Raw genomic sequence first — 23,040 nt, 5'->3', positions numbered from 1 at the left:
ATCTTGCCTCATACTCCCAACTGTACTAAGCCACATTCTCTTCCATGCCCCTCTCTTAGCATGAGCTAATTCATAAACATCTATCAGGAACCAGTTTAATCATCTCTATGATAAGTCAAGCCCTCCCTGACCTCCACTGCAGTGGATACTCAGCCTCTGCTCCACACCAGACCTCAAAATAATCATTATTTCTGCTATGATCACAGGATATGGCAACATATGTTTAACCAGGTTGCTTTCCTAGTAGGATATAACTTCCTTGAATCTAGGAACCCAAAATTTTTCTTTTTTGTATCCCAAATACCTGTCATACTTGAGGAAGGCTTGTTGAAGAGATTGATTGAAATGATTAAGTACACAGTAACCCTACTCCTTTCAAGGAGATGCATGAAGAACAAGTGAGTGTTTGCAAAATATTTTAAAGCTGCAAAAGCAACTCTTCAGAGATGCACTCTCTAAAAAATATATCAAGGAATAACCAGAATACTATTGAATGAGATGACAAAGTTGGAGAACTGACACCACCCAACTTTAAGACTTACTATAAAGCTACAATAATCAAGACAGCATGGTGGAAGAACAGACAAATAGATCAATGAAACAAAATAGCCCAGAAATAGATCCACATAAATATAATCAGTTGATCTTTGACAAAGGAGCAAAGGCAAGACAATGGAGAAAAAATTGTCTTTTCAACAATGGTGCTGGAACAATATGACATCAACATACAAAACAATCTAGACAAAGATTTCACCCAAATATTAATTCAAAATGGTTCATAGACCTAAATGTAAAGTGCAAGCTATTAAACTCCTAGAAGATAACATACGAGAAAACCTAGATGACCTTTGTAATGGTCATTACTTTTTAAGATATAACCCCAAAGACATGATCTATGAAAGTAATAATTGATAAGATGATGGATTTTATTAAAATTAAAACTTCTGCTCTTCTAAAGACAATGCCAAGAGATTGAGAAAATAAGCCACAGACTGGAAGAAAGTACTTGCAAAAGACACATCTGTTCAAGGACTTACCCAAAATATAAAAAGAACTTTGAAAACTCAACAATAAGAAAATAAACAAACTGACTGAAAAATGGCAAAAGACAATAACAGATACCTCACTAAAGAATATATAAGAAAGTCAAACAAGAAAAATGCTCAATGTCATGTCATCAGAGAAATGTAAATTAAAACAACTGTGAGATTCCACTGCACATCTATTAGAATGGCTCAAATCCAGAACACTGACAGCACCAAATGCTGGTGAGGATGTGTAGCAACAGGAACTCTCATTCATTGCTTGTAACAAGGCGAATTGGTATAGCCACTTCGCAAGACAGCTGGATGGTTTCTTACAAAACTAAACATACTCTTACCATATGATCCAGCAATTGTGTTCCTTGATATTTACTTTTGAGGATCTGAAAACTTACGTCTACACAAAAACCTACACTTGGATGTTTGTAAAAGCTTTATTCATAATTGCCAAAACTTGGAAGCAACCAAGATATCCTTCTGTAGGTGAATGAATAAATAAACCATGGAATCATGGAATACCTAGATGTTGGAATATTTTTTTAAAATGAGCTACCAAGCCATGAAACGACATGGAGGAACCTTAAATGCATAATACTAAGTGAAAAAGCCAATCTTTTGGCTGTATGATTCTAATTATATGGCATTCTGGAAACAGTAAAACTATGGGATTTGTCCAAACCCACAGAACGTACAACATCAAGAGTGAACTATAATGCAAGCTACGGGCTCTGGGTGATTAGGACATATCAATAGAGGTCCATCAATCGTAGCAAATGTACAATGCTGGTGGGGGATGTTGATAATGGAGGAAGTTCTGCAAGTGTGTTAGCAAGGAGTATATGGAAAAATCCCTGTACCTTCCTTTCAATTTTGCTGCGAAGCTTGAAGTGCTCTTTAAAAAAAATCTTAATAAAATATTTCAGGCAGTATTGAAATTGAGACCATCTGGCTTAAAATCAAGCCAAATGACCAACTTCCAATGACTTCAGAGCACAATTTTTCCCTGACATGTATTGTCCGTGCAGCGTGGCACAGAGTTTATATATATAGAGTTTACACATATACAGAGAGAGTTTTATATATATATATATATATATATATATATATATATATATATATATATATATACACATACACACACACACACACTACATACACATATACATATATATTTTTGTTTCTTTGGGTTTTTTTGGGGGTAATTAGGTTTATTTATTTATTTTAATGGAGGTACTGGAGATTGAACTCAGGACCTTGTGCATGCTAAGCATGCACTCTACAACTGAGCTATCCTCCCCCACAAAGTATAATCTGTTTTTTGTCTGGCTTCTTTTGTTTTCCCCGTTAAGTATCTTATATAACAGACTTTATATAAAACATCTATTTTCTTTGTTGTCCCTCAATCATATATATAAAATACACAGCTTTTCTTGCTGTCACATATGTTCTACCTATTTCAAGTTTCAGAAAGATATGTTGCTTAATTTTGCTGCATAACAAACCATCCCAAAATAGGGCCTAAAATAACAACCACCTCATTGAGTCCATGGTTTTATGGGTTGGTTGTGTGTTTCTTCACAACCTGGGCTGGCTCTGCCAATCCCTGGGTCTGGGATCAGTCTGCCTGATGGCAGCTGTTGGCTGGCGCATCTGAGTTCTCCTCCAATCGGTGTCTTACCCTTCCAGGAGCCTAGCTTGGGCGTTTTAACGTGATCCAGCATCCAAGGCCATCAGGTACTGTTCAGATCTCAGTTTGTGTCACATCTGTTTTTGTTCCAGTGTCCAACGTAAGACGCATGTTCAAGCCCAGAGTCAGGGTTTGAGGGAGTTACCTATGGGAATGATTACAGGCAAATTCGGACAGATTGGGGGCCATTCCTAAAACGATTTGCCACAGGAGGCAAACTATCATTGTTTGTCATATTTGTTTCCAGTAGCCTGATCTCCTGGATTTGTGGGTTCTCACTGGAAAGTGAAATAATGGGGCAGCATGTGGTAGAGAGTGGAAGACTGCTCACTTTCAGAAAGTAGTTACTTCCCAGTAGATAAATGACCATATACCTCTGGTTGGAAAGTTGAAATCACTTCTTCCTCTTTATTCTCAGTTCAATTATCTGTCTCAATGTCCCACTTGTGTTTGATTATTATAATCTCCTCCTGAAGTTTGGAAGATGGTGATTAATTTTCCTTGACTGCAGAAATTTTCAAACCTAGATTCTGTGTGTTTCCTTGACTTGTTCAGTGGGAAGGGGGAGGTAGGGGAGAATCCAGCTCTGTTGGTTGCCACCATCCTATCCCTGGGGTGTCTTTCAAATAATTTTTCTTTACCGTATATTGAAAACGGTGCCTATATTCAAATCTATAAACATTGAGCAAGTGTTATTTTTGGTACAGGCTGTGGGAGAATCAGGTTGCAATAAGATACTCCCTATGTTCAGTAACTCATTATTTAACAGAAACTGTATCTTTTAGAATGAAAGTTTCTTGTGGACAGTGTCTTAGGTCACATGGTTCTGAGAATACATTTACTTTGAGCATTAAAATAAAGTTATTGATAAATTCTGATTCTCTCTCTTTATTAATCTCTCTCATCCCATATTCCCCCACTTAAAGAATATTCTGCTAAGAGTAAACCACTTACTAATTCTTTATTCTTCATTTTGACAACCCTCATCTTGAAAACTTTTTCCATAAACATTTTCCTAATTAAACCTCTCACCTACCAAGTGTTAAAGACAAACGCAACATTAACAAATATTAGAGTAAAAAATCCTTTGAAAACTTTGACACATTCAACTAACAAAAGTTCCAATGATTTCAGTCTATACCTGCAGTAAACCTTATTTCTTTTTACCTTCAAATTGTTTCTTTTGCCAGAGAGTTATTAAGGAAAGACCTGAAATTTATAATTCATCTATGTGTTTGTAATGTTAACATTTTAATACTTCAACAATATATGTAAAATAAATTTAAAAATTCAATTATAAATGCAAATTATTATTAAATACTTTGTCTTGATTAACATCATCTAATGTTAAAATCAAATCTGGTTTTACTACATTCTTCGAAAATAATTTAAGACACAGATAATCTTACATTTGCTGTACAGTGAGAGCTCTCTGATCTCTAACCAGAACCACATGAAACATTTTGTTCTTCTAAACAGCCAGCAATTACTGGTATCTGCCCACTCTTCCCCAACTAAGCCAAAAAAAGAAACTTACTGCCTCACTTGTTTAATTTGCATTTATCATTCAACAAATGCTTATGGAGTCCCTGAAACAGGCCGGGCATTCATCTAGACCTTGAGAGTACAAAGATGTAAATATAATAAAAAATTCCTTACTCTCAAGAAGATTAAATTCTAGTGATGTATATGAGCAAGTAAGCAAAGTGTTCTGATACTCCATGCTGTAACAGAGACATGGAATAGCATCTTTTGGGAAACAGAGGAGGAGGCCAAAGCAAAAGAAGGTATCAGTTTGGGAGAGGTAGCAAGTGAACCATGGAAAAGGCCAAGAAATGGTCCAACTGGGAAGGAAAGGGTGAGGGCAATCCTGAGTTAAGAACTGGAAGGTGCTGTTGGGAATCAACAGGAAAACTGGAAGAGTACTCAATAGGGTCCTCGTGAATCTGGGTGAATTATTTGTTGCTTTGAATCTTCACACACTCTGCAATGTTATGTTCCACTTAAAGTACTTTAATCATGACTGTGAGCCCACATCCAAAACATTCTTCCATGTCCCTGCTAGATACATAATTCTACCTCTAGCCAAGAGCCTAGCATTCCAGAAACTTAAGCCATGGTATAGAAATCCAAATTCAACTCATCAACACCATCTGCATAACCAGCTGTTCACCTCCTATATTTCCTTCTTTTTTTTCATGTACCACACAGGCATAGGAAAGAAAGAAATTAAGAATGAAAATCTTTGTGCATTGAATTCCTGCATTTCCTAACCCCAGTGTCATCCCCTAATGTTCTCTGACAGTGTTGTTTCTGTTACCTGGAGAAGCAGGTTGTATTGCCTTGGGGAAGAATTTAGGTATTTGTTAACTTTTAGCGGTGTCTCATACTAAGATCCTAAAAGCACAGGCCAGAAAACCAGCACGTGTCTGGTGATTTGCTGGGATGTTCACATGCAGCAAGCTCCACAGCTATTGGCAGCCCTCACCGGCCACATCTTCTTGGAGGCACAGTTTCTCAGAGCCAGGCTCCCACTTTGTCCCGTGCTTTTTATCCAGATGATTTGACTTCCTGTTCCGGCATTCATCCTTTATTCATTCACAAACATTTACGTAATGCCTAATATGTACTCAGTAGGCAACTGTCAAAACACAGTAAGCATATCTTTCAAGTATTGTCAATTATCTGAAGGATTTTTTTTTTCTTTTTCTCCCCTCAGTCACTGAAGGTGATAAAACTGTATACCTTATCAAGCACTTGTAAGGACTAAATGAAATACTACAAGTCAAAGACTTAAAACATGGACTGGCACATAGTAAGTACTCATTATCTATTTGGTATCAATATTATTATTATTATGTGAAAAAAAGGATTAATGCGTAAACCATAAATATTATGACCCAAAACAATGCTTTTATGAATATAACTGATTCCAAGTATTTTTACATAATTGTGCCTCTTCTACATTGGCCACATACACAATTAGACGATTATCCAGTAAATTAGATTGGTATTACAACATTCCTGAATGATACAATTTTTTAAACTGTAGTTTATTAAAACAAAATCTTGTTGCCCTTTGATTATGTCCACTCATCATTTCAGTCAACCATTGTGTGTAACAAAGTATGATTTGTTGCTCTGTTGGTGATTTACGTTTTTAAACTTGATGTTTATTATTCAGTGTAAACACAAAGAAGGCACAACCATAAAATAGGGAATATGTCATTTAATTAGATAAATCCTAAAATTAACCTAAAAATAATCAAACTGTTGCTGAGAGGACTTTGAATGACAGTGTTGAGTCCAAGTCTATGACCAGGGCCAAGTAGGCACCCTGAAGGATGAAGAAGTTAAACACTTCATCTCTCTGTAGCTTTCTGCATCTGATCCAGAATATCCTGTCTTCAAAGCAGCCTGGTGTAATGCATTTTGTGCATAATGGCTATTTGTTCCTTCTATTGTCCTCGATAATTGCTATAAAATATCTGTGGTTCTTTATGGTCCCCTGAAAAGTGCACATATTTTTTCTTACTGCTATTTTTGATCTATGATTTCTACAAACTTGGGGAAAAAAACAAATATGATTAAAAATATTCCTTGAAGACTGAACTTGTGGGTCAGAGGAGTTTACTTCCCTCACCCCTAAGACAAGCTCCAAAGGCTTCCTTTCATTGTTTTATCTTGAAAAAAAAAAAAAGTCTAGGGAATTTGGATACTGGAGAAGATATTGCAATATGAAAATCTATAAGCATTTTTTAGTTATGTATTTGAGTTATCCTTGAAAGAGTCTATCACCTGTGGAAAGGAGGCTTTGCTAGGAGGGTCATGGGATCCTTTAATATGCTATGGGACAAACTGGTTACTGTTTCTCTGTTACCCAGAGGCCCTAAGCAATCAGGAATACTGGAGCAGGATTTCTGCCCCTAGTAACACATCTCTAATGCATTTTATTTAATTTAAAATGTCATTAACGTCATAAACTGAGATTCAAAACTTTCTGGGGTTATCTGGCAAACTAACTGAGGGGGATTGGAAAAGTGAAATTACATAAGGGTTTGCAGTTTTGTTTAAGAATGTGGGAAGTGTGAGCAAATGCCCCAATGACAGGAGAGAGACGGTGTCTCTATTGACTGGAGTCAGAGGCCTATGGAGTGAAAGGCTGCAGCAGAAACTGAAGGCACTGTTTTCAAGAAGGACTGTCAGAGAGTAGAAGTACAGGAAGCAGTACTTAACCCCTAAGCAAGATGTGAAGAGCCTTCTACACATTTCTGCCTGGAGCACACATCAAATACATCAAGGTCTTCACACATCGGTATTTTCCAGGTAGGCAGCAACGATGGCCATGATTCACCTTCACATGTCTTATTAAATTAGGCAAAAGTCATCATTGTGGAGCTAGTGATAGAAGGTATTATGAGATGAACTGTTTCCTCCCAAAATTCGTATGCTAAAGCCCTAACTCCCAGTACCTCAGAATGTGACCGTATTTAGAAATAGGGTCTTTGAAGAGGTGATTAAATGAAAATGAGTCCATTAGGGTGGGCCATAATCCAGTCTGACTGATGTCCCTGTAAGAAGAGGAAATGCAGACGTACAACAGAGACACCATGCACAGAGGAAAGACCCTGTGAGGACACAGCAAGCAGGTGTCCATCTGCAAGTCAAGGAGAGAGAAGAAACCAAACCTGCCAACACTTTGATCTTAGACTTCTAGCCCCCTGGACTGTGAGAAAATAAATCTATGTTGTTTAAGCCACCCTGTCAGTGATATTTATATGGCATCCCCAGAAAAATAATACAGCAGGAAATCAAAATGTAGACACTGTGACTATAGTTGACAGATTGGTTTAGGAACACACATAAAGCAAGCCTTGGGAGCATTTAGACAAAAGTGAGAGAAAACTGAGGCCCAGGAATTCCTGGACTGAAGGATAAATGGGAGAATGCCAAGGACATTTAGATTATTACAGTTGACCCCTGAGAAACAGAGTTTTGAACTGCATGGGTCCACTTATATGTGGATTTTTTTAAAATAAATACTATAGTACTATGTGGTCTGTGGTTGTTTGAATCCGTGGATGTGGAACCATGGATCTGGAGAGCTAACTATGGGACGTGAGCATCTGTGGATTTCGGTATCCTTGGTGGTTCCTGGAACCAATCTCCCAAGGATACCTAAGGATGACTGTATTTTGAATGTAATATATGTAATTTATAAATATAGCTATTAACATGTTTTGAACTTTGAAGAAGCACATAACATAGGGGTTAAAACCACAGACTCAAGAGACAGACTTCTTAAGTTTCAATTCTCATTTTGTACATGATTCTTGGTAAGTTAGTTAACATTTCTATGTCTCAGTTTCTCCATCAATGGCTATAACAAGGCCAATCTCACAGGGGTTTTGTGGGGATTAAATGAATTGATAAAGTATTAAACTGTGGCAGGAATACAATGATGTATGTTAAGTGTTAGTTGCCATTATTTTTATAATTATCATCATTATGGGCAGACACGAGTCAAAGTGTTGAATCAGTCTTCACAATAATGCTTAGATGACTGAAACATGGTGAGGTAAATTTAATTACTCAAGGTGATCATTAGTTAAGTGGTAGACCCAGGATCTGACATTAAAGATTATAGACCCATAGATATTGTGCTCCACAGAAATAAAGCCTTTATTTACAAAGCATTACAAAATGCCAAACAGATCACTAAACAGGTGTATCTATGTTTACAACATTTATATTAATCCAAGTGACTTCTACAAATGACAAATTTACAAATTAGAAAAAATATTAATTTATTTTATTACTGTAGTCTGAGTGGAAATGGTGTTGTTTAAACAGTATTTTGGAGAGATAAGTTTCTCTTTTGTTCTAAAGACATATTATCTATTAATAATAAGTAATTAATGGAAACATTCAATGAGAAACATTTAATTAAGGTAAATAGAAATAAACATTATTTAAAATATATTCAGATTGCTTTACCATATGCATTTTTAAATATTTTATATTTTTGATTCTTAAAAATTTATTTGAGTAGAAATATCTGAATTCCAGATTGAACAATGCATTCTAAAAAAAATACTGATTGCATTGTTCCCATTTACAAGTTCTTTAATTTACAAACAAGTTGTTACGTTTGATGGAAGAAGGTATTTTATATTTCATTTGGTGTGCATATGATTGGGCTGAGAAATATTTCTTCGCTTTCTTTAAGTACAAAATTATAGGTGCAAAGTGGTCGTCTGTGAAAGAGAATAAAAGAAAGAGAAAAAATAACTATTAATAAAACAGCAAAGTTTATTTACTTCTCATAAATATTGGAATATACTATGCCTATAACTAACTAGTTCTCCAAATGCAAGGAGTTGAAACAAACCTATAGGATCATTTCTACTTCATCTCATCTAGCTACATAGGAATGAATAGACACAATATTTGAAAAAGAAAAAATTCTCTGCATTTCAAAATCCTTTCTCCTTGCTGCTACCCTGGAATACTTATGTTGAATGGGAAATATTTTGGGATGCTGAAATAACTGAAAACTAAATTCAGCTCTTAGTGGCCAACCTACTTCTTCTAAGGTGATATCCACCAAGAAAGAGTTAGGCTGAACCACACAGACAAACTTTGTGAAATTATTTAATCTATCCTTTGCCACCGCTAAAAATGGAAATACTAATGTTTAAAGTATTCTACATCTTGGAGAGATGGTATATTTAGTATTTAAAGATTTCTGAGAAGTCAAGTCACTGTGGTGAATCAGATATCTTGTCTAATAATTTATCTTCCTGTTAATGTCTTGAAAGTCTTCAAAAAAGTAATCAAATAGAAAAAGCAAAGATTGGTCAAAGTTCAGGAATGGCGCTAAAGAAAAAAATGGTAGTAATAAATAGAAATTTCCTGGTATCAGTCATACTAGCTTAGTCAAGGAAGAAGGGTAATTCAACTGCACAGGTGCTGTTAGATCACCCTTGTCTTACACATGCCCTGCTCTAGATCACGAGATGCATTGCTCCCCATCTCCTTCTAGCATGATTAAGACATCTTGGAACACGTTTTTAAAGTATTCAACAGTATTGTTAGGTTAAACTATTCCATTTTTAAATAAATCAATTTCCTATGTCTGCTAATGGGTTGGAAAGTAAAAATATAGACATTTTCATCTTTAATTATAAAAGCTGATACAGGAGACTACAGTATTTTCCATTTGAAATAATACAGGCATCTTAGAATTTTAAGTTTAATACTATAAAAATAAATGTGAAATGACATTACCTTAGTGTTGTAAGATTTTTAGATATTAGCAAAAGTAGCTTTTTGTTAAATCATCAGAGATTAGAATGTAATTAAAAAATCAGACATAATTCTTTCTCCATTATTAAGAAACAAGTGGAAGGATGATTTTACCACTTCCCCTAAGAAATGTGTATATACTTCTGTCCACTTTTTATCTAGCCTGCTGCAGCCCTTATCCACTGAATATGCCTTCAATGCCGGATCTCCCTGATCCACCACACTTTTAACTTGTCATGGTAGGACAAGGGTGTCATTAGGCTTATTCATATATTACTTCAGTCATTAAGTAACAGTCCTGTTCACACATTTATAACACATTATTAAGGCAAGTGTGTTTTTATTTCTTTTCCACAATAAAATAAAAGCTCACAACCCTGTTACTATTGAAATACGTTCAAAATAGTAAATGCATATTTTTTATAAATATTCCACATTTTACAAAGCTTCTGCAGTCATTACAAAACAGTTTAGGTGGGTTCATTACACCTAACAAAGTTAAATTTTATCAAAACTATGAGAAAAGTTTATTTTCTTTGTTTTTACAGTGTGAAAAGCCTATCTAATTCTATTACCAGGACTCTAAGTTTGAGATCAATTATTCTATTTTATTAATAGTTCCTTCTCCCCAAGATAAAGTTAAACTCTACAATTTAGAAAAATGTGTGATATATGTTGAACTATCATAGAAAAAGAATATTTTTTTAATTTTAAAAAAGAACACTGAATATTATATTTCTAATTCTTTGTTTACCTCAAATTAGCAGACATGAACACAGAACACTGATGAAGTACAAACTTTAATAAAAATAATAAAAGAAATCCAAGGATTAAAAAGCACTCTAAAATTCAGATACAATTAGTTTTTAATTTTAATTCGTATACATCTTACAAAATTACAAGATATATATATATATCCTTCTTTATTTGAAAAAGCTCCTTAGGTCTTTTGTACAACATATCACCACATCTATGCATCTAGTATTCTTTAAAAAGTTATTTAGAATAAGGTTCCCACCACTGACAAAGGTGCCTATCCCGTCTACCAGATTCGAAAAACCAATAATTCACAGGTCATTGGGTAAAACTCATGGAATGGTCTTGCCTCAGTAATGGGAGTAATTAACTCTAATCCTAGCACTACTCCAGACCTGCCTAAAAAACCTTGAAAGCTAGAGCTGAAAGAATCAACCTGTTTATAAGTAACTTAATAGAATCTTGAGAATAAACCTGAAGAATATTTATAAAAATACAGAAGTATGGGTTCCCAGTGTGATAAAGTACACGTCTGTCATCTAATCAAGAATTTCCAAGATTGCAAAGAAGCAGGGAAATAGATCCTTATGAGGGTAAATCAATGAGAGATATTAAACGATTCAAATCAAACTTCCAGAGGTAAAAACTACAGTATCTGAGATGAAAAATACCATGGATAGGGTAAATATCAGCTTAGACATTACAGAAGAAAAGAATAGTGAACTTGAAGACATAGCAACAGAAAACATTCAGAACAAAATTCAGGGAGAAAATGAAATTTAAAATCACAGAGCATCAGTGAACTGTGTGACTACTTCAAGCAGCCTAATTAACTTGAAATTAGAGTCCTCAAAGGGAAAGGAGAGAGAAGGGACACAGAAAAAAATATTTCAAAAAAAGTTAAAAATTTAGATAAAATTTGATAAAATCTATAAACCCATAAGTTCAAGAAGGCCAACAGACACTAAACACAAGAAGTATGAAAAAATTTTCAAGTCACATCATAATCAAACTGCTTAAAATCAGTGATAAGGAGAAAATCTTAAAACCAGAGAAAAGAGGCTTATTTCCTTCATAGGAACAAAGGTAGAATAGTAATAGATTTATTATTAAGATCAGTGCATGATATAAGACAGTACAGCAACATCTTTAAAGTACTGAAAGTAAGAAAACAAAAGTCAAACTAGAAGTTTTTTACCCAGAAAAATTATCTTTCAAAATAAAGACATCATGAAGACATTTTCAGACACACACAAAAGTTGAAAGAATTCACAACCATCATACCCACACTACAGAAAAATCTTAAAGGAACTCCTTTAGTCATAAGGTAAATTATACTATTATACCATTACAATTATAGATGAAAATACACATCTACATAAGGGTTAGAAAGTACACTGGAAATGGTAATTATGTTGATAAACATAAGACTTTTCCTAATTATTTATGTCTTTAATAGACTTGTATCTCTTTAAATTAAAATTACACACTATTATAGAGTTTTTAGCATATGTACAAGTAAAATGTATGCCAACAAAAGCACAAAAGAGAAATGGGATTATACGACTGTTAAGGTTCTCATGTTACATATGAAGTGGTAAAATTCACTCGAACGTAGACTATAATAAAATAAAGATTATAATATAAACCCCAAAGGAACCACTAAAATAATCAAATAGTTATAAATAATAAACCCACAAAAGAGATCAAATGGAATCATAAGACTCATCAATTTATTCAAAATAAGGCATACAACTAAAAATAGAACTACCAAATGACTGAGCAATTCCAATCCTGGGTATATATCTGGGAAAAAAAAACATTAATTGGAAAAGATACATGCACTCTAATGTTCATAGCAGCATTATTTACAGTTGCCAAGGTATGGAGGCAACCTAAGTGTCCATCAATAGATTAATGGATAAAGAAGAGGTGAGATATATAGAGATATATATATTGAATGGAATACTACTCAGCCAAAAAAAGGATGAAAATTAGCCATTTACAGCAATATGGATGGACTTGGAGGGAATTATGCTGAGTGAAATAAGTCAGGCAGAGAAAGACCAATCCTGTATGATATTACTTATATGCAGAATCTTAAAAAAACAAACAAACTACAAACTAGTGAATAAAAAAAAAGAAGCAGACTCACAGATACAGAAAACAAACTAGTGGTTACCAGTAGCGAGAAGGGAAGGGGAAGGGACAATGTAGGAGTAAGGGAAGAAAAGGGTTATTATGGGATTATATAAATCATGTGTATGACATTTTTGAAAATTATAAAGCACTATAGAATTTAAAGAATCTTTCATTCAATTAAAAACTAAAATTAAAAGATTACTCTAACACCTAAAAAAAAGAAGGCAATGAGAAAAATATGAACAAAGTACAGACAGGGCAAATAGAAAATGAAATAGAAAGATGACAGATTGAAACCCAACCATATCTATAATTACATTAAATTTAAAGATTTAAATACTGTCAGTTAAATGTCAGAGGTCATCAACATCATTTGTCATTTGAGAAATGCAAATTAAAAGCACAGTGAACTACCTCTCCACAACTATTAGAATAGCAAAATTAAAAAACAACAATAAAACTGGTGAAGTTGCAGTTTTTGGTGCAGGAGAGCAATGGAACACTGTAAGTACTAGTGGGAATGCAAAATATACAGTCACTTTGGAAAACAGTTTGGCAGTTTCTTATAAAGTTAAACATACAATATGACCCAGCATTCTCTCTTCTAGGTATTTATCCAAGAGAAATGAAAATGCATGTTCACATAAAAGCCTGCAGGCAAATATTTAGGTTGGCTTTAGTCATGGACAGATGTCAAAAACTATGAACAAATTACATTTCCTCCAACTGGTGAATGAATAAAGGAACTGTGGTACATCCATACAATGAAATACCATTCATCAATAACATTCCACTGATATAAGTAAAAACATGGATGAATTTTAAATGTATGAAGCTAAGTGAAAGAAGCCATGCTTAAAAGGCAACATGCTATATGATTCCATTTATATAATGTTCTGGAAAAGGCAAAGGTAGGTGTAGAGGTTGCCAGGAGTGGGAGTGGGGACCTGGGTTGAAAATAAAGTGGCAGCACATGGTAGTTTTTGTGATTGATGGAAATGTTCCATATCTTAATTATGGTGGTGGTTACATGACTTGATGTATTTATTAAAACTCATAGAACTGTATACTTTTTATAAAATATAAAAAGTACATTTTACTGTTAAGTAAAGAAGTAAAAAGTAGTTTTTAGTCCAGATTTTCCCAGGAAGTCATCCAGGTACCTCTACCATGAATATTCCTCTTGGCCCTAAGTTTGAAGGCCACTGGAAATGTTCAGAACTATACTGTTTGTGTAGACTCCATCACAGTTTGTTATAGACAGATAATTACTGATTGCGTAGCTACACAGTTTAATCTGTACCATAAGGCATCACATTTTTATAACTCACATTCATAATAATTTGGCAGGGCTAATTCTCATTAATTGCACATTATCTGTATGGACAGATCTAAATAGGAAAAGCAACTAAATAGTTACAGCAATTATCTAGGTAATTAAACTTAAAGCATATATTTCAACCAAGCATCTGTTAGCATCCCCAGCCAGCAGGAAATGTTAAGAGTCTTGCTAACCACCCACAAAATGTATTTTAGTTTTTCACCCTGAGTAGAAATAACTGCATCTAAATTTTGTAAATTTAGTAAACTTTCATAGTCCAACCATTGTGTAGATCTTACATGAAAATTAAAATTACATGCATGCTTACGTTTTGCTCTGTAGCATATCCCAATGACTTTAACCTATTTCCAATTAGCCAATGAATAGTTGTATACAACATCTGTCCATGTAAAGCATGATTAAGAAGACAGTGAGTCAAATATAATAGTGGGCACATGTCTGTTTTTAATCTTTCCTTTCTCCTTATAATAAGTGACTTGAAAAGGAGAAATAAATAGAGAAAGCTATGACTGTCTGTAGGCTCACCAACATTCCTTGTCAAGGTGTAAACATCATGTGGTGAGGCAGATGATTTGAAAATGTTTGTTCAATGAATAAAACAAGGAATTTGTTTAAAGTGCAGATAATTGTCTATGCATAGATAGTGTTTATGACAAGCAACACTGGGGAAAAACAAAGTGCTCAACAATAAAGGAAATACTAAGTTGAATATTCTACAAAAGATGGAATATATTGGCAGCCATTAACTTAGAAAAAAATTGCTTATAACCAGGTCCATGATGTTGCATGGCTCCAAGTCCAGTGTGTTCACATTATTGTCCATGTGAACAGTGTCTCTTGAACCTTTTACTGTGGTGAATAAGCTGCATGATTCTACACAAAAAGCTTGTTTATAATTTAATGTAAATAATTAAATTCATGATTCAACAGTAGCATGTGTGATTATGAGTAAATATGAGAAAATATTAACAGTGTTATCTTTTAATTGTAGGATTGCATATAAAATTTTTCAAGTGTCCCACAATGGGAATAAATGACTATATTAATTTATAAAAATGTTTATTCCTGTAAAAATAACAGCAACTAAAAACAGAAGAAAATGACAACAAAATTTTAAAAAACAAAAGTTTGGCTTCAAGTCATTGCAAAGACACTTCTCAGATGAGAAATCTGAGTTTCTGTTCCCTTATTATTAAAACAAAGAAAATACTTAACTCATAGAGTTATTGCAACGATTGTAAAAATAGTATTTGGGATGTAGTACATGCTAAATAAATTTAACCATTATTATTAATCTTGTAAGTAGTTCACTAATATTAAGACAAAAACAAAAACAAAAACAAATTTATCTGGAATATCCCTTTATTACCTAAATCTTCAGTCATTAATCCTTGGTAGATAATTAAATTCCCTTTAAATCATGTATATCATCCAAAACATGCACCTTGGAAAAAAACTAAAATTCCCCTTTCTTACATGCTGGTTCCCTAAAGAAGGTTAAATTGAGTTTAGGGCAAATAACTCAGAAGATAAATTCCACTTAATGAGATAAATTTGCAATCAATGCAGGTTTCTTTTTCTAAAGTTCTTAACTCTGTTCAGAGTCTTTCAATATCCCCAACAACTCTGACAGGTGAGGATTCCATCACTGCATTTTAGTGAGAAGTATAGTAGAAGTGAGTAAAGAGTTGGATAAGAAGTTTATAAAGTATTAAGGAATGAAATTTTTACAATAAGGTGGGAGTGTTTATACGGTTGGAGAATGAGACATAGTTTCACAGAATTATTGGGAATAAAGCATTTTACTGATCATTTGAGCAAAACAGACCAGTGAGTCTCATATAATTATTGGCTTGGTCAGTCTGTTGCTTGAGCAAACCACCCTTGGACTTTTAACCAGGCAGTTTAAAAGAGAAAAGTGAAATGTTAAAGACTTCGGCACAAATAGTATACTGTAAATTGGTTTTCTGAGGTAGCTTTCTAAACTGAAGATGATTCTTCGGCTATTCTTAAGCAAATACTTACCCTCATTAAATCTAAGTTTCATGTATAATATTTTCAAAAAAATCTTGAAATTATTTAATGAAATGCAATACTAAATGCAATTTTTTAATATGAAGTAAGTAAGGCATAGAGGCCAAAGCTACAAAATAGATTTAAAGTTTATTTGAAAAAGGACAAATGTCTAAATTTATGCACAATGTGTCCATGATATTGGAGTAAATTATTTAAGAAGTTACCTTTATGTTCCACCTCATATTGTCTTATCAGACAAAATACTACATTACAGCCGTAGAACAACAAACACAACTATTAAAAAAAACCTAACTTACTTGCAAATAATTTTAAGTATCCAGATCTTGAAAGATCTGAATTTGAGTGTTCCAGCTTAGACATTCATTTATTGCTGTCATTCACCATTAATTGCATCAGCAGGTTAGAGTTATATTGAATATTTTTTTAGTTAAATAAATATTTAACTTCAGTAGAATATATTACAATCCAGACAATCTATGTCTAATTAATGTTTTGCCTGACTTTTCAAAATATTTTTAGTCTCTTTGTAATGGCCTGTTATGTTTGCCACCAAGCATCTATCCCCTTTCGGATAATATTACCCTCATCGTTCTTTACCCCACTCTCAATCTATAAACGTTGGATTAATTTGATCCCATCCCAAGTCAAGTGGGATTGCATGAACCATTATGAAGACTTTGGCTTTTATTAAGACTGTAGTTAAATTCCATGTATGTTTAGAAGGTAGGGCAAAAGTTCCTATGATTGGATGGGGAGTGTGTGAGAAAAAGACTAGTCTATGATGAACCCAGGTCTTCTGGCTTAAGCAAGTACAAAGATGTTTCTCCATGTTTCAGCTAGATTTTATCTTTATATTTTGTAAGAAATATTAATATATAATAAATTTAAAGCCATTCTATATCTCATATATATCAAAAGTTTTCTTATTTTATTTTTGTTAATAATGTTTGTGACACACGGATTTTATTTTTTTAATTTGCATAGAGGCAAATTGATTAACATTTTCCATTTGTTTTTCATCTTGCCTTTCATTATTTTGCAAACATAAATAATTGCCTGTGTTTTCTGTTTACCATTTTACATTTAATATATTATAATATCTATAACTAATTTCGTATATGTCATAATTAAGGTATCAAACTCTGTTTCAGTTGTCAATCATTTATTCTTGTGTCATTATTTGAAAGGTTACTCACATCATCTACAGAATTATGTTTTAGAGTTTTCTTTTTACTCCCTTAAATATATCTATATTCTTCTTCCAATATTATACTATTAAAATTATTGCTGCTTTGGAATTTGCTTTACTGTTTCACAGTTAAAGTTATAAATATTACTCTCATTATTCAAATTTTCTTGGCTCACATCAATAATTTGTTATTCTAAGTTAATTAGGAAGAGCTATTCATCTCTTATTTAGATTTTGATTGGAATCATGTTAAACTTGTAAGTGTGTTTAATAAGAATTGCCATTGCTACAACAGTAGATCTTCCATTCCATGAAGATTTATTTCAATAATTGCAGAATTCCATCCTTATCACTGAATTTTAAAAATAATATATATAAGTGGGTCTAAATTTTGGTCTCTTTTAGTTTGCTGGTTCTAGTTCATTCTATCAATATGAAATCTGTATCTAATTTTCAGTTGAGGAGAGTTTTCTTTCATCATATCTGTAATTCTGTTGTGTCACCTCTTCAGCAACACCTAAGAAATTACATTTTTTGTATTTTGATCATTTCCCCAGAATTCCCCAATCTCCTCTATTATTTATACTACCTTATTCTGTAGGTTATTAAAAGTGAATTTTCTACATTATTGATCAATTCTACTCTTTCTTTTTTTTTATAATGTTGATTTAAATTTCATGTTGACTTTAGTTTCTTAACTCTGTCAGTTTCCCTTAAATTTAACCACAGTTACTTGTTTCATCACCTTGCTCTTCATGTATTCCTTCATGGATAACTTCTTTCTTACATATTATTGAGAAAACCAACCAAAGCTTTGTGTGATTTCCTTCTATTTCCTGTAATAAATCTTTTTAAAAGCCAGCCTTATTTCTAAATCTAATTGATTGTTGGAGCCTTTTTTCTTATGTTGCTGATGCTAAATTAGGCACCATTTTGTTGTTGTTGTTTTCCTGTTCACCTCTGCTTGAACAATGAGACATGAATATCTAGCTCTGGCATTTGCCCATATAGACATCATCCTTGGTTCCTTTTACTGTCCATATGTATGGAACTAAATTTCTCTTTCTCATAGTGAGCTTATGTACTGTTTTATGCACAAAGAGTCTGGTTAAGTATCTGGTGTCTGGCCAAGACTTACAACATACGTTTCTTCTAGACTGAGGAGGAAACTCTTTTCTTTCTCTTTCCATATGATAGATAGGAAGAAGCCTTTATTTCAGGACAGTATAAATCCTTTACATTTAAATGCCAGAAACAGGATATAAAACTACAACTAGATGTCTTTATTCATATCTACCATCCTGATGCTCAGAGAGGTATTAATGGAGGAGACTAGAGAAATCTGATGGTGCAACAATCTTGACCTCTTTAAAATCTAGCTTTGGGGGACTGCAAATATAGTTTCCATTCTTATAGTTAAGATTTTGCATTATTCAGATAATAGATACAGAAATAAGTTGTAGATTAATAATAATCCTGCAGTTCTAATCCTTCAAACATGACCCCTCCCCAACCTTTCTCTTCCTCTGTCTGATATACTTTGGCAGGAAAGGGTGTTGCTGGTATTCCTAACTGAAAATGTCCATGTATTTTGTCATTTTTGTAAGTGTTACAGTCAAAGGCAAGAGATAGTAAAATTGCCTGTTTATTTTTCCCATTATAATGACAATTTACTCATTGACTTTTAAATGACTAAATATATTCATATCAAAAATTTAGCAAATAACTTTTACTTCAAAGAATCTTCCCAGCTCTCCTCTGGTGATGTAGACCTTATCTAAATGCATATTCTTATCATTTACTATTTTTATTATTTTTATTCTCCAAAAATTCTCATTTACATATGTTCAACATTCACAGAAAAGTAATTGGGAAATCAAATATATAAATACAGGAATATCAAGAGAAGTAAAGAGGAAGTGTTGCAGTCAATCAAAGAGAGATTTCGAGCAATCCACAAACGCATTGAAATGATTGATAAGGTTCTAAGGCAGACATTTATCTTTTTTCATTTTTATTGTGCATCAGGAAATGATTGTACACTTTTTTTCTTTGCTTGGGTAATGTGATTCCAAAATAAATTTCATCTAAGCCAAAAGAAAATTTATACCTTTTAGATATTCTAGTATTTATGTAAAATATAATCTAAAATACACCATGAACAGATATTTAAGTATATGAACTTTTAAAACATTCCTTAGCAAAGCAATATTTTCAAGTTTAGAAGATAACATCAAAATAAAAATTTAGTTTTCTTACCTTTCTGGATGTGTCAGTGATGTTAACATGAGACGCTGAATAGTGTATTTGCATGTGGAACATTGCTGATTTGAGCTTTGAAAATAAGTCAAACCAATGCTTGAAATATTTACAACATCATTTAAAAATTGAGCAAGAATCTTGAATTCCTGAAGTTTATAAAATGACTTGTTCTTCCTAAACAGAAAATTTGATATACTAAGCTTATTTGTAATTTGAAGTATAATACAACTTTAAAATCAATATAATCTTATCAATGCAAGATAGACCAATATTATAGAAAAAAGGCCAACAATAAAGTATTTGTTAAAGTATTTATTAAAATAATTTAAACAGTAGTTTAAAACAAAATAATAGTGATAATATATGTATATCCACACTCAAATATTTTGGGAAAACTTTTTTGGAAAAAAGTGGGACATCTTGTCTTTCCAACGAGGTGTGTAGACTGTATATTTGTGTAAGATTAGTGAAGTCATATTTTGCCTCTTTTTTTAGACCCCTGAACAACTATCACCATTCTTTGAATAGACTGGGTCCTCAACTAATAACCTTTTGTTGTTCTGTGCACTTCATCACATCATGGGTCTGCTTGACTCCAAAGGAAACAACAAAGGAAAATAAGTAGGTGAAGAAAGATGATAAGGAAAAGGAGGAGAAAAGAAAGGGAAGGAGGAAGGATGGGAGGGAAAGTGGGGGACAAGAAGGAAGGACAGAAGAGAAAAGAGAATGGAAGGAAGGGAAAGGAAAGGAAGAGGAAAGGAAATTTTTAAAAAATCTGCTGAAATAATTTTGTCCTTTGAGGTAACAATGACTTATTGCACAAAGGTAACAGTCACACATAGAATAGCTGAAAAGCAACCAGGGAGACACCCAGCACTTGTGCCATCTTATATTTGTCCCTGTTCTCTTCTCCTTTTGATTCTTGACAGCAGCTAGGCCCAAAAAAGATTGTTATCACCCCCCTCAAAACCCACCCCTGCTCCCTCCTGGCAGAATCACTACCTCCTCTCTCACAGAATATCATGTCATTGGTCATATCTCTAATTTCTGTACAAGATCTTATCTAGATTTCTCAGAGACACTTCAAAGTCAACATATTCAGAAGGAAAAGTGTGGTCTTCCCCTACAAATTCACATCTAATCCATTGGTTCCAAATACCAACTGTTTTGCTTCTGACCATCAAGTCTCTGCCTCCAGCTGAGCCCAGTCTGCTGAAATCCAGACACATATATACACTGATATTCACCATGTCTACTTGGGTATTTCAAGAATGCCTAAAGCTCAGTATGCTCAAACTTAATGACATCTTTCCCAATACCCACCTCTCACCAAAAAAACTTAAAGCTTAGAATTTCCTTTTCATTTAAAATGCACCACCACTTACTGACCAAGCCACACAACTAGGCTTCACTCTTGAAATCATCTTCTCTTTTAACCCCTACAGCTAATCTAGGCTATATGCCTACTAACTTTATCCATGAAATATTCTGAATCTTCTTTGAAATCATCCTCATTTATCTCCACTGCACACGCTTTATCTCAGGGTACCATCGTTCCTTGCCTTTATTCTTGTAATAGCATCCTGTCTTTTCCCTCTCCCATCCACTGTGGTCAAATGGCCTTTCCAAAATAAAAATCCAAACCTGGCCCCAACCAGACTGCCCCAAGTAAAACATTTTATTGGTTTTTATTTGCCCAGTGAATAAAATAAAAATCCTGGAACATGTCCTACAAGTTCTAATTCCTACAAAATCTAGGTGCTCTCTACCTCTCTCATTCTCTTTCTTTCCCTGCCTCTATCCTTGACATAATAAACTTCCTTCAGTTCCTGAAATGGGCTATGTTACCTCCTGCTTCTAGAGTTGTGCCTTTGTTAGCTCCTCTGCCTGGAATGCAGCAGAGCAGACTAATTCCTGCACCTCATTCTGGTCTCAGGTAATCTAAAAAGCCCTTAGAGAAAGTTTTAGTGACCCCACTAACCATATCTCATCCCCTATTTTATGTTCCCATACATACCATAATTTACCTCAAGACATTTTTCACAGACATATTTTATTTATTTGTTTTTATAATTGTTTGATTACTTTTATATCCTTCATGAGACTGTCAGATTAATGAGGGTAGGACCATGTCCGTTTTTCTCATTACAGTATATTAAGCACTTACCACAGTGCCTAGCTCAATGTAGATACTCATTAAAAATTGTTTGAGTGCAGGAATGATGAACGTCATCAGTTTATTTGTATTATGTATTTGTAAAGCTTTTCTGCTCACTAGACTAAAATTATGTAAGGACAGAAGTCTAATATGTCTTAAATGTTGTCCTTACTTTCTAGTACAGTTCAAGAAATTTTATTGAATGATCAAAGTGACTCCTCTCCATATCTCCTAGCTCAGTGAATGGCATCATAATTTAAATAGTCACCAAACTCAAAGTCACTCCAAATTGTTTTTTTCCTCTTCACTTTCACGTGTTTAATTATCATAAAAACAAATCTATTCTAAATTCCAAAAACCCACTTCCACTTGATCCAGGCCCCTGTTAACTTTCATGTAAATTATTACAAAGGCCACCTTTCTGGACTTGTTCCACACTAATATCCTCATTACTCATCCATGTGGGGAGTCATTCTAACCTGAATATACAATACTGACACCTTCTGTTTAAAATCCTATATTGGCATATCAATATATTTGGCATCATATTAGGATATGTAAGTGGTTTTTAGTGACATAGAAAATGATAACACTATAGCATTCAGTATAAAAATCAGAATGCAGAACATTTGCCAAAATACACCACTTTTGATAAACAGAAAATGATGTGTGCATGCATAGGAGCATGTACAAGAAGAAGAAAGAGGATGAAAAGGAGGAGATAGAGGTGGAAGGGAAGGAGGAGGAGGAAGAGGAATGGCTAAAAATCAAATGATAAATGTGAATATCCCTCGATGATGTAATTATAGATGTTTCTCATTTTCCACTATATAATACAATACATTTTCTACCGCAAGCAAATATTCATATTTTCATTTTGAAAAGGAAAATGAAGATCATTTGAAAGTCTCTTGACTTCCCTAGCATCTAAAATAGTTAAAATCCCAAAGCATGACTAAATTTATTAGCAAATAATTATTTTTTTCCTTTTTTTTATTGAAGTATAGCCAGCTTACAATGTTGTGTCAGTTTCTGGTGTACAGCATAATAATTCAGTCATACATATACATACATATATTAGTTTTCATATTATTTTTCATTATATGTTACTATATA

At 33.5% G+C, this 23,040-nt stretch overlaps 1 protein-coding gene across 1 annotated transcript in view; it reads right to left on the bottom strand.

The window, feature by feature from the left end:
- Positions 1–5,179: 5,179 nt before the first annotated feature.
- LIPI (lipase I) overlaps positions 5,180–23,040 on the bottom strand; it is a 52,688-nt gene continuing 34,827 nt past the window's right edge. The window contains exons 9-10 of the mRNA XM_032479853.1: positions 19,764–19,940; positions 5,180–5,318 (exon numbers count right to left, since the gene is read on the bottom strand). Coding sequence (XP_032335744.1) covers positions 5,180–5,318; positions 19,764–19,940 — 316 coding nt within the window. The remainder of the gene's footprint in view (positions 5,319–19,763; positions 19,941–23,040) is intronic.

This window comes from Camelus ferus, chromosome 1 (assembly GCF_009834535.1).
Source record: "Camelus ferus isolate YT-003-E chromosome 1, BCGSAC_Cfer_1.0, whole genome shotgun sequence".
NCBI classification, from domain to species: domain Eukaryota; kingdom Metazoa; phylum Chordata; class Mammalia; order Artiodactyla; family Camelidae; genus Camelus; species Camelus ferus.
This window is presented reverse-complemented; position numbering and strand designations above follow the sequence as displayed.